At 46.4% G+C, this 12500-nt stretch overlaps 1 protein-coding gene across 3 annotated transcripts in view; it reads left to right on the top strand.

Annotated features, from left to right (window-relative positions):
• LOC126983781 (cadherin-86C-like) overlaps positions 1 to 12500 on the top strand; it is a 56686-nt gene that overhangs the window by 35171 nt on the left and 9015 nt on the right. For all 3 annotated transcript variants that reach the window (XM_050836880.1, XM_050836883.1, XM_050836881.1), the window contains exons 7-16: positions 4193 to 4333; positions 6090 to 6213; positions 6934 to 7132; positions 7411 to 7486; positions 8012 to 8164; positions 8865 to 9023; positions 9536 to 9689; positions 10526 to 10701; positions 11273 to 11407; positions 11736 to 11817. In XM_050836880.1, coding sequence (XP_050692837.1) covers positions 4193 to 4333; positions 6090 to 6213; positions 6934 to 7132; positions 7411 to 7486; positions 8012 to 8164; positions 8865 to 9023; positions 9536 to 9689; positions 10526 to 10701; positions 11273 to 11407; positions 11736 to 11817 — 1399 coding nt within the window. The remainder of the gene's footprint in view (positions 1 to 4192; positions 4334 to 6089; positions 6214 to 6933; positions 7133 to 7410; positions 7487 to 8011; positions 8165 to 8864; positions 9024 to 9535; positions 9690 to 10525; positions 10702 to 11272; positions 11408 to 11735; positions 11818 to 12500) is intronic.

The following is a 12500-nucleotide window of genomic DNA, read 5'->3' on the forward strand; positions in this document are numbered from 1 at the left end:
GTATCTTCCTCCATCTTCCCTCCATTTCTTTTTTTTCTCTCCATTTCTCCTTCTATCGTGTTTTTCTTCCTTCCTTCCTTCCTTCCTTCCATCCTTCCTTCCTTCCATCCTTTCTTAATTTCTTTCTTTCTTTCTTTCTTTCTTTCTTTCTTTCTTTCTTTCTTTCTTTCTTTCTTCCTTCCTTCCTTCCTTCCTTCCTTCCTTCCTTCCTTCCTTCCTTCCTTCCTTCCTTCCTTCCTTCCTTCCTTCCTTCCTTCCTTCCTTCCTTCCTTCATTCATTCATTCATTCCATCCTTCCATTCCAACCTCATTTTTTCCTCCCTTCTTTCATTCCTCCCTTCCTAATCCTCCTCCTCCTCCTCCTCCTCCTCCTCTTCTTCAATGCGGTCAAATTTACTGTATGTACAAGTAACCATAGATACTACCCCCCTTCCTCCTCCTCCTCCTCCTCCTCCTTCCCACGCGTGCTCGGTCATTGTGGTCCACGTGTTCGCTCTCTCTCTCTCTCTCTCTCTCTCTCTCTCTCTCTCTCTCTCTCTCTCTCTCTCTCTCTCTCTCTCTCTCTCTCTCTCTCTCTCTCTCTCTCTCTCTCTCTCTCTCTCTCTCTCTCTCTCTCTCTCTCTCATTTTTTAACTGCAGAAAACTAGTTAAATCGATTGAGAGAGAGAGAGAGAGGTAAAAACTAAATCTTACCTCCCTTCTCTTCCTTTCCGTTCCCTTCCCTTTCCTTCCCTTCCTGTCCTTCCTTCCTTCCTTCCTTCCTTCCTTCCTTCCTTCCTTCTTCCCTTCCTTCCTTACTTCCTTCCTTCCCTTTCCTTCCCTTCCCTTCCATATCCTTTCCTTCCCTTTCCCTTTCCCTTCCCTTCCCTTCCCTTCCTTTCCTTTCCCATCCCTTCTTTTCCCTTCCCTCCCTCCCTCCCTTCCTCCACCATTTCCTTCCTCTAAATCATCCTCCCTTCAGCCTATCCTTCCTCCTTCTCTCCCTTCCTTCCTCCCTTCCTTCCTTCCTCCCTTTCCTTCATGTCTCACAAAAATGACTTCAAGATTAGAGGTCACACTTTCCCTCCCTTCCCTCCCTTCCTCCCTTCCTTCTCTCCCTTCCCTCCCTCCCTCCCTCCTGTGATTCGGTGTTCCCTGTACGACGTAAACAAGAGGAAAGGGAGAGGGAGGGAGGGAGGGAGAAAACGAGGGAAGAGGGAGAGGAGAGAAAAAAGGGAGACAGAGGGAGAATGATAATAAGGGAGATTGGATATTCTGTGATTGACGTTCCCTTTCTCTCTCTCTCTCTCTCTCTCTCTCTCTCTCTCTCTCTCTCTCTCTCTCTCTCTCTCTCTCTCTCTCTCTCTCTCTCTCTCTCTCATCTTGTTTATTGTTTTCTTTATTTATTTTTTTGTTTTTCTAATTATTTTCTCGTTTTTTTCTTTTTTTCTTTTTGTTTTTCTTTCTTCTTCTTCTTCTTCTTCCTCTTTCTCCTCGTCTTCTTCTTCTTCTCCCTCTTCTTGTGCTTCCTCTTCCTCTTCTTCTTCTTCTTCTTCTTCTTCTTCTTCTTCGCGTCATTGAGTTCGGGGCATCAGCTGATCGCGTTTGTTTACATCCCGTCAGCTGTCGTTTGTTTACCTCGCGTCAGCTGATTGGCACGTCAATATCTTATCACATCGGCGCTTGTGTCCCTGTTTGTAGCCTGTCATGTTTTCCTTTACACTCAACGGTTTTCTTCTTTGGTGAGAGAGGTAAAAAAAACTAAATCTTACTCCCCTTGACTTCATTTCCTTTCCTTTCCTTTCCCTTCCCTTCCCTTCCCTTGTTTTCCATTCCCTTCCCTTCCTTTCACTTCCTTTCCCTTCTTTTCCCTTCCCTTACCTTCCTTTCCCTTCCCATCCTTTCCCTTTCATTCCTTTCCCTTCCCTTCCCTTCCCTTCCCTTCCCTTCTTTTCCTTTCCCTTCCCTTCCCTTTCTTTTCCTTCCTTTCCTTTCCCTTCCCTTCCCTTTCTTTCCCTTCCCTTCCCTTTACTTCCCTTCCCTCTCTCCCTCAACCATTTATTTCCTCTAACTCCTCCTCCCTTCACCCTATCCTTCCTCCTTCTCTCCCTTCCATCCTTCTTTCCTCCCTTCCTTTTTATTCTCCCTTTCACTCTCCATGTCCTTCTTACCTCCCTTTTCTTCCTTTTCCTTCTCTCTCTCTCTCTCTCTCTCTCTCTCTCTCTCTCTCTCTCTCTCTCTCTCTCTCTCTCTCTCTCTCTCTCTCTCTCTCTCTCTCTCTCTCTCTCTCTCTCTCTCTCTCTCTCTCTCTCTCTCTCTCTCTCTCTCTCTCTCTCTCTCTCTCTCTCTCTCTCTCTCTCTCTGTTTGCACCCGCCGTCAGCTGTCTTGTGTTTACCTGTAGACAGCTGAGCCCTTACCTGATCCATGACTCGATTTTATGACCTCCAGAATGATTGTTTGACCCTGTTTCTCACGTGACCCTTCTCCCTTTCTTTCCTTTCCCTCCCTTCTTTCTCTTCTCTCCTTCCTTCATTCTGTTTTCTTTCTTTCTTTCTTTCTTTCTTCCTTTTTCTTCTTTGCCCTTCTCTTTCTTTCTCTTTTCTTCCTCTCCCTTCCTTCCTTTCTTTTCCTTCCTTCCTCCCTCCCTCCCTCCTCCACTACCTTCCAATTTCTCTCCTCCTCCTCTTCCTCCTCCTCCTCCTTCTCCGTTTTCTCTCCACAACACTCTTATACCATGGAATTCTCTCTCTCTCTCTCTCTCTCTCTCTCTCTCTCTCTCTCTCTCTCTCTCTCTCTCTCTCTCTCTCTCTCTCTCTCTCTCTCTCTCTCTCTCTCTCTCTCTCTCTCTCTCTCTGTGAGAGAGAGAGAGAGAGAGAGAGAGAGAAAGCCTGATGGCCTCACTTAAATCACCTGCTAATTAATACCTGTGTCCTCCTCCTCCTCCTCCTACTCCTCCCCCTCCTCCTCCTTTTCTTCCTCCTCCTCCTCCTCCTCCTCCTCGTGTGTCACCCTTATTCGCAGTTTCTCTTTTTTCGTCTTTTTTCTCTTCCTCCTCCTCCTCCTCCTCCTCCTCCTCCTCCTCCTCCTCCTCCTCCTCCTCCTCCTCCGTATAATCACAGTCCTCAGTGTTGACAATACTCTAATTTTACTCTTGCCTGCAGGAGAGAGAGAGAGAGAGAGAGAGAGAGAGAGAGAGAGAATGCCAAGAATAGAATTACGTAAACAAGATATTTTCGTCTCCTTCTTCTTCTTCTATTCGTGTTTTTTTTCTTCTTTTTCATCAATTTTTTTTCTTATATTCTTACTTTCCTCTTCCTCTTCCTCCTCCTCCTCTTCCTCTTCTTCTTTCTCCTCCTCCTCCTCCTCCTCCTCCTCCTCCTCCTTTGTCATTCATATCTGCATTTTCATCCTTTTTTTTTTTACTTATTTTTCTCTCCTCCTCCTCCTCCTACTCTTCCTCCTCCTCCTCCTCCTCCTCCTCTTCCTCCTCCTGCAGCACCTGTGTTTATGAGTTTAATTAGGCGCAGGTATTCTGGAGGGTCGTTAGAAGGGCGATGTTTACCTGTGTGTGTGTGTGTGTGTGTGTGTGTGTGTGTGTGTGTGTGTGTGTGTGTGTGTGTGTGTTTGTTTGAGGTTGTTGTTGTTTTTATTGTTGTTGTTGTTGTTGTTCCCCTTCCCATTCCCCAGCTCCCTATTATCCCCATTTCCCTATTCCCTAATTTTTCCCTATGTGTAATGCTTCCCTCTTCATTGACCTTATAAACAGAAACTCCCATTCCCCATTTCTCTTCCCCAAGAACCCCCAATTTCTACCCCCATTTCCCCATTTCCCCATATCACATTTCCCCATTCTCGTGAACCCAAACCTACATCATCCCATCACTTACCTTGCAAAATACACCTGAATAATCCACCTTCCCCATTCCCCATTTCCCTATTTCCCCATTTTCCCACTTCCCTATACCCCATTTCCCTATTTTCCCATGTCCCTATTTCTCCATTTATCCATTTCTCCATTTCCCATTTCATTACTCTATTTTCCCATTTTCCTATTTTCCCTATTTCCCATTTACCCATTTCCCCATTTCCCAATTTCCCCATTTCCCCATTCTCGTGAACCCAAACCTACATCACCCCATCACTTACCTTGCAAAAGACACCCGAATATCCACCTTCCCCATTTCCCTATTTCCCCATTCCCCCCATTTCCAGAACCCGTACACCGACGAGAAGTTCGACAGCCGTAACATCGTGTGCGTGAGCGTGAGCGTGCTGGTGGAGGACCGTCAGGACCTGCCGCCCCTCTTCCTGTACGCCCCGCCCATCACCAGGATCACCAGCGACAACTTGAAGGTAATAGGGAAGGGGTGTGAAGGGAGGTGGTGATCGGGTAGGGTCTTCTTCTTCTTCTTGTTCTGTTCCTTCCTGGTGTGTATGTTTGTGGAGATACACACACACACACACACACACACACACACACACACACGCCTTATTCATGACCTTGCACAAAACACGCACACACGCACACGTACATCCCACACACTCCACTTACACGCCCGAGAATGTATGTGTACGTGTGTGTGTGTGCGTGTGTGTGTGTACCAAGGTCACTTATGCACTACACCTGACGCACATGTTCATTACCTGTGATAAAGTGGAACAGGTGAGGCACGCAGAGAGAGAGAGAGAGAGAGAGAGAGAGAGAGTCTTTTCATTGTCTAACCTCTTATTCAACTTTCTCTTCCTTCCTTCCTTCCTTCCTTCTCTTCCCCCTCCCTTCACGTTTATCCTCCTTACTCTTCTTTCTCTTCTCTTCTTCCATTTTCTCTTCCTTCCTTCCTTCCTTCCTTTTTTCTCTCCTCTCTCCTCTCCGTGTCTCCCTCTCCCTTTCCTGTCATCCATTTCCCTTTTTCTCTCCATCATTCCTCCCTATTTTTACCTCCTTCCCTCCATGCCTCTACTCCCGTTCCTCCTACTTTTTACCTCCATATCTCTCTCTCTCTCTCCCTTATTGGCTTCCTTCCCCTTCTCCCTTATTTTTCCTCCCTTTCTCTCCCTTTTTCTCTTATTTGTTTCCTCTCTCTCTCTCTCTCTCTCTCTCTCTCTCTCTCTCTCTCTCTCTCTCTCTCTCTCTCTCTCTCTCTCTCTCTCTCTCTCTCTCTCTCTCTCTCTCTCTCTCTCTCTCTCTCTCTCTCTCTCTCTCTCTCTCTCTCTCTCTCTCTCTCTCTCTCTCTCTCTCTCTCTCTCTTTTTTATCCTGTTCTTCCTCTCTTCCTATCTCTTTCCTCTTCCTTCCTATGCATCTATATTCTTTCCTCTCTTCCTTTCCCTTCTCTCCTCCTCTCCCTTCGTCCTCCTTTCCCATTCTTTCCTTCTTTCTCTCTGTCGTGAGGGAATATAAGTAAACCACCTCAAATGCCCTTTTCTCTAGGCTTTACTCGGCAAGAAAACCCTAGGTGCGTACAGTACCTGAAGCCCGAGTGCACTGGCTTCATCGACGAAGAACCTAGATACGTTAGTTTCGAAACCATATAATACGATTCATATTACATACGAATCACCTATCCCGAACGATACATATGAAACACTAAAACGAACAAGCGCTAAAACCCCAACAAATACAGACAACTTAAACTATAGAATCACCACATTCTCATTCTGTCTTTCTTTTCCTTCTTTTCATTTCTATCTCTTTCTCCTCCACCTCCTCTTTCGCTAATCTCCCTTCCTTCCTCTCCCTTCCTTTTCCTTTCTTTCCTTCTTTCTCTCTTTCTGTCTTTCTTTTCCTTCTTTTCATTTCTATCTCTTTCTCCTCCACCTCCTCTTTCGCTAATCTCCCTTCCTTCCTCTCCCTTCCTTTTCCTTTCTTTCCTTCTTTCTCTCTTTCTGTCTTTCTTTTCCTTCTTTTCATTTCTATCTCTTCTCCTCCTCTTCCTCTTTCGCTAATCTCCCTTCCTTTTTCTCCCTTCCTTCATTTCCCTCATCTTCCACCCTCCTCCCTTCCTTCCTCTTCTTTTCCTCCTTCTCCTTCCTTAAACTAACATCCCTCCCTCCCCTCTTTTCTCCCTCATTCTCTCACTAACCTCCCTTCCTTATTCTCCCTTCTGCAGGACGATGAGCTGGTGAGGGTGCGGGCTGTTGACGGTGACCAGGGTGAACCCAGGGAGATTCGGTACACCCTGCAGGCTACATCTTCTCAGTATGCGTCCTTCTTTGCTATCAACCCCACGACAGGTATGTGTGTACACCTGGGATTTAAGGTGTTGTTGTTGTTGTTGTTGTTGTTGTTGTTGTTGTTGTTGTTGTTGTTGTTGTTGTTGTTGTTGTTGTGATCTTCTTTTCTTTTACCTTTTCTCTTTTTTTTCTGCTCACTTTTGCTTCTTCTTTCTTCTCCTTCTCCCTTTTTTTCTTTTATTTCTCCCTTTTTTCTTCCTTTCTTTCTCCTCTGATCTCTTCCTTATTCCTCCTTCTGTTCCCTATTCCTCTTTCTCGTTCTTCCACTTCCTTTTTTTCTTCTCTTCCTCCCTTTTTCTTCCTTTCTCCTCTTCTTTTCTTCCTTATTCCTCCTTCTGTTCCCTATTCCTCTTTCTCCTCCTCCTCTAAGCATCTCAATTATTTTCATTCATCCATTCTTTTACTCTTTTCTGTCCTTTATTTCTCATCTCCCCCATTTATCCCCTCTTCCATCTTCCTCAACCTTCCTCTTTACCCATTTCCCTCCATTCATCAACTCCCTTCCTTCCCTCCCTTTTTCTCTCTCCTCTCTTCCCTTCGTTTTTTCTCTCCTCTCTCCTGTTCCATCTCTCTCCATTTATCCTCGCCTTCCCATCCCTTCCTCCTATCTCACCCTCCTCTTCCTTCCCTTCCCATCCCTTCCTCCTATCTCACCTTCCTCTTCCTTCCCTTCCCATCCCTTCCTCCTACCTCACCTTCCTCTCCTTCCCTTTCCCCCAGGCTCCATCACGCTTCAGAACACCGTCAACCGTCTTCTGGAGGCCATGGTGACCTTCGAGCCCATCTTGGTAACAGTGACGGCGGTGGAGATGGAGGAGCAGCGAACACGTGCCCCGCGGGAGTCTTACGCCACCTCCGTCGAGATCGCCTTCGTTATCATGGACTCCGACATGATGATACCCAAATTCACCTACCAGCAGTGAGTTTTTTTTTTTTTTTTTTTTTTTTTTTTACAACAAAGGAGACAGCTCAAGGGCATAAAAAAAAAGGAAACAATAAAAAAAAAGAGCCCGCTACTCGCAGCATAAGGAGTGTTATGACCTGACCCCCTGACCCCTTGACCTCCTCCCTGATGCCCCCACTTTTCCCGACACCTTGATATCCCTACCCCTCCCGTGCCCTCTCGACCCAATAAGTGACAGGTAATTGTTTTTATCTATCTATCTATCTATCTTTTACCTCCCCCTCCTCTCACAGGTACGTGGGCGAGGTGCGGGAGAACAGTCAGCCCGGGACAGCCGTGGCTTTCCCCGAGACCGGCTTTCTGAAGGAGGTGAGCAGGAGGAGGAGGAGGAGGAGGAGGAGGAGGAGGAGGAGGAGGAGGAGGAGGCGGCTACGAATACTAACCATTACTAGTACACACCAATACCAACACCAACAGTAATACCAGCATCAATACCAACACTAATACTAATACCAATACTAATAGCAATACCAATATTAATACCAATACCAATACCGATACGAATACCAATACTAATACCAATACTAATACCAAGACTAATACCAATATGAATACCAATACTAATACCAATACTAATACTAATACCAGAACGAACACCAATAACAATACTAATACTAATACCAATACTGATACCAATACTAATACCAATACTAATACCAATACCACTACTAATACCAATACTAATACCAATACTAATACCAACACTAATACCAACACTAATACCAATACCAATACTAATACCAATACCAAACCTTCATCTCCTCTTCTCTCCCCCATCACCACCACCACCACCACCACCCTCTCACCCCTTTCTCCCCCCCCCCCACATCCCAGGGTCTGAAGGGGGTATTCGCGCTAAGACTGGAAGGCGACGAGGGGGTCTTCGCGGTCGAGCCCAGCGTGGTGCGGGACAGCGGGGAGATAAGCATTAAAGTGAAGAACACGGCGCTGCTGGACTATGAGGAGAGGCCTTACGTGGAGTTTGAGGTGAGCTTGTCTGGGATTGAGGTGAGGTTGACTGGGGTTGAGGTGAGGTTGGTAAGGGGCTGAGGTGGCGTTGATAGTGGGTTGAGATGCTTGTGTAGTTTAAAATGAGGTTGCTAGGAGTTGAAGTGAGGTTTGTAGTTGAGGTTGCCATGTGTTGAGGTGACCTTGTCTGGGGTTGAGGTGAGGTTGGTAAGGGGCTGAGGTGGCGTTGATAGTGGGTTGAGATGCTTGTGTAGTTTAAAATGAGGTTGCAAGGGGTTGAGGTTGCAAGGGGTTGATGTGAGCTTGTCTGAGGTTGAAGTGAGGTTGTTTTGGCTTGAGGTGAGGTTGTTTTGGGGGTTGAAGTGATTTTGTCTTCCTCTTCCTTCTCACTCCTCTTCCCTCTCCCTTCCCCTTCCCTTCTTTTCCCTTCCCTTCCTTCCCCTTCCTTTCTCTTGCCCTTTCCCTCTCCTCCCTTACTCCTCCTTCCTTCCCTTCCATCCTCTTCTGTCTCCCCTTCTTTCCTTCCCCTTCCTTCCCTCCCTCTCCATTCTCACCCTACTTCCTCCTCCTTCTCTCCCCTTCCTTCCCCTTCCCATCCTCTTCTGTCTAACTCTTTCTTCTTCCTCCCCCTTCTATTCCCCTTCTTTCCTTCCCCTTCCTTCTATCCCCTTCTCTCCCCTTCCTTTCCTCCCTTTACCTGGCTCACCTGTCCCTTCAGCTCATCGCGCGGCAGGTGTCAGGGTCGGGCCAGGCTTCCAGCAGCGCCCAGATCCGAGTTAACCTCATCGACCTGAACGACAACCCTCCAGTCTTCAGCCAATCTGTTTACCAGACCGAGATATACGAAAACATCACCGCCGGAGCCTCCATTATAAAAGTGAGTGAGGGGGAAAGGGAAGGGAGGAAGGGAGGGGCAATGGAGTTAGTTGAGGGGGTAAGGAAAGGGGAGGTAGAGGAGGGGAGGGAAAGGAGGGAGGTAATGGTGTGTTGGGGAAAGGGAAAAAGGGGTTTGGGGTTGTGGTTGGGGATTGGGGTGGGTCGTATCAGTAGAGAAAAAATAAAGAAATCAAAAGAAAAATTAATTGGTAAGAAAGAGAGAAAGACAGAAAGAAAGAGAGAAAGAAAGAAAAAAGAATAAAGAAAATAATATAAAAAGTAAAAAAATACAGAAAGAAAGAAAAAAGAGAAAGAAGGAAAAGGAGAGAAGGAAAAAAAGAAAAAGAGAGAGAGAGAGAGAGAGAGAGAGAGAGAGAGAGTAACCAACCCCATCCCACATTCAACCCCCATCCTCTACCAATCCCCAATCCTCAAAACATACCCCACTTTCAACCCCCCATTAAACCAAACCTAATCCCCCCTCCCCCCACTAACCCCCCACCCCCCCATCAGGTCGTGGCCCGGGACGCTGACCAGGGACCATTTGGCGCCATCAAGTACACTCGGCTCAGCGGGGATATGGCGGACCGTCTCGATCTGAACGCCTACTCGGGGCTGATCACCAGGAACTCCGACGTGCTCTCCTTCGACCGGGAGAGGAAGCCAGGTGAGGGGGGTGAGGGAAGGGGAGGGAGGGAAGGGGAGGAAGGAGGAGGAGGAGGAGGAGGAGGAGGAAGAAGAAGGAATAGGATAGCTTAGGTAGGTTTTAAGGGTATAAGGAGATAGGAGAGAGGTGGGAGAGAAGATAATGGGAAGGGTAGAGAGAGGGAGGAGGAGGAGGAGGAAGGAATAGGGTAGGCTGGGTAGATTTTGAGGGGAAAAAGAGAAAGAGAAATGAGAGAGGAGGAGGTGAAGGAAGGGATTGGGAAGGGTAGAGAGAGGGAGGAGGAGGAGGTAGAAGGAATAGGGTAGGCTGGGTAGATTTGAGGGAAAAAAGAGAAAGAGAAATGGGAGAGGAGAAGGTGAAGGAAGGGGAAGGGAACTTACCTTGTTCTCCGGAACAGGGTAAGTAGGAAGGGAGGGAGTAATTGTTGGAGAAGGGGAAGAAAGGGAAGGGGGTAGGTAGGTAAGGGAAGAGAAGAGAACAGGGTAGGTAGGAAGGGAGGGAGTTACTGTGGGTGAAGGGGAAGGAAGGGAAAGGGTAGGTAAGGGAGGAGAAGGGAACAGGGTAGGTAGGAAGGGAGGGAGTTACTGTGGGTGAAGGGGAAGGAAGGGAAAGGGTAGGTAAGGGAGGAGAAGGGAACAGGGTAGGTAGGAAAGGAGAGAGTGAGGGAGAAGGGAAAGGAAGAGGAAGGGGATAGGTAAGGGGAGAGAAGGGGAGAAATGGACGAAGGGAAGAAATGGGAAGGAAAGTGAGAGAGAGGAGAGTCCCCTTCACTCCCCCTTCATATCCCTTACCCTCATCCCCTCACCAACACCCCCTTCCCCCCTTCCCCCCAACAGAGATTCACCTAACCGTGGAGGCAGCGGACCACAACGGCGTCGGTAACACAGCCATGGCGCGCGTGGTGTTGGTGCTGCTAGACGTGAACGATGAGGCGCCGGTCTTCCAGCACACCGTCTACCAGGGCGTGATGAAGCCGGACCAGACGGGGCTCAGGTCACCCATACAGGTCCAGGTAGGGGAAGAGGTTTACCTGTGTTACCTGGGTCTTTTTTTTTCTTTTTTTCTTTCCTTCTCTGTTTTTCATTTTTCCGAGTTTTTTTTTCTCTTACGAACACCAATACCATTACTAATACCGATACCAATACTAATACCAATACCAATACTAACACTAATACCAATACTAATACCAATTCTAATACCAATAACTATACAAATACCAACACCAATACCAATACTAATATCAATACCAATACTAATACCAATACCAGTACTAATACCACTACTAATACCAATACCAATACTAACACGAATACCAATACCAATACCTGTTTTTCATTTCTTCAAGTTTTTTTCCCTCTTTCTTCTTCTCTCCCTTCTCCTCCCTTCTTATTCTGTGTCTTTCTTCTTCTTTCCTTTACCCTTCCTTCCTTCCTTCCTTCTCTCCCTTCAACCTCTCAACCCCTTGTCAACTGTACCTCCTCTAACCTGCCTCTCTCACCTTGTTATCACCTGTCTCCTCTACCACGTAACTTCCACCTCAACCTTGTCAACCTGTAACCCCGCTCTCTTGTCCTTCCCTTCAGGCCGTGGACAGGGACGCCGAGGAACCCAACAACCAGGTTCGCTACGGGCTTGAACCCTCGGCCTTCTCCACCTACTTCAGCGTGGACACTTTGACGGGGGAGCTGAGGGTGGTCAAGGCACTTTCCTACCCCCAGGTGAGAAGGGGAGAGGGGAGAGAACGGGGGAGAGGAAGGGAGGGGACTGCTGTATAGAGGGAGAGGTGAGGGGGAGAGAGAGAGAGAGGAAGGGAAAGGAGAGAAAAATAGTGTGGGGAGAGAAGAAGAGGAGGGAGAGAAGGAGAGGAAAGAAGGAAGAAAACAGATGGAGAGAGAAATAGACAAGGAGGAAAGGAGGGAAATAGTGGAGAGAGAGAGAGCGCGCAACAGGTAGAATAAAACAAAACAAAAAATCCTTAAAATCCTTCATCAAATCATCTTTACTAACCTCCTCCTCCTCCTCCTCCTCCTCCTCCTTCTCCTCCAGGTCTCCTCCATCAGTGACTCACGTCCGGAGAGGACTTACGAGGAGGAAATCATCCAACTCAACGTCATCGCCTTTGACCTTGGTGAGTCCCCCTTAAAAAAAAAAAATACCCGTTTTCTGTTAATATTTCGTTTTTGATTATTGTTTTTATTGTTTTTTTTTTTTGTTATTGATACTATTGTTGTTGTTACTATTGGTACCGAAGCCAAACCAAACTTAACCAATACTAATACCAAAACTAATCTAACCCAACCTAACTTAACCTAACCAAACCAAAACCAAACTTAACCAATACTAATACCAATACTGACGCTAATACAACTACCAATACTAATACCAATACTAACACTGATATTAATACCAAAACCAATCTAACCCAACCTAACCTAACCTAACTAAACCAAAACCAAACTTAACCAATACTAATACCAATACTGACGCTAATACAACTACCAATACTAATACCAATACTAACACTAATACTAATACCAAAACTAATCTAACCTAACCTAACCTAACCTAACCAAACCAAAACCAAACTTAACCAATACTAATACCAATACTGACGCTAATACAACTACCAATACTAACACTGACATTAATACCAAAACTAATCTAACCTAACCTAACCTAACCTAACCTAACCTAACCTAACCTAACCAAACCAAACTTAACCAATACTAATACCAATACTAACACTAATACTAATACCAAAACTAATCTAACCAATACTAACACTGATACTAACCTAACCAAAATCGCTTC

This window comes from Eriocheir sinensis, chromosome 54, assembly GCF_024679095.1.
Source record: "Eriocheir sinensis breed Jianghai 21 chromosome 54, ASM2467909v1, whole genome shotgun sequence".
NCBI lineage: Eukaryota > Metazoa > Arthropoda > Malacostraca > Decapoda > Varunidae > Eriocheir > Eriocheir sinensis.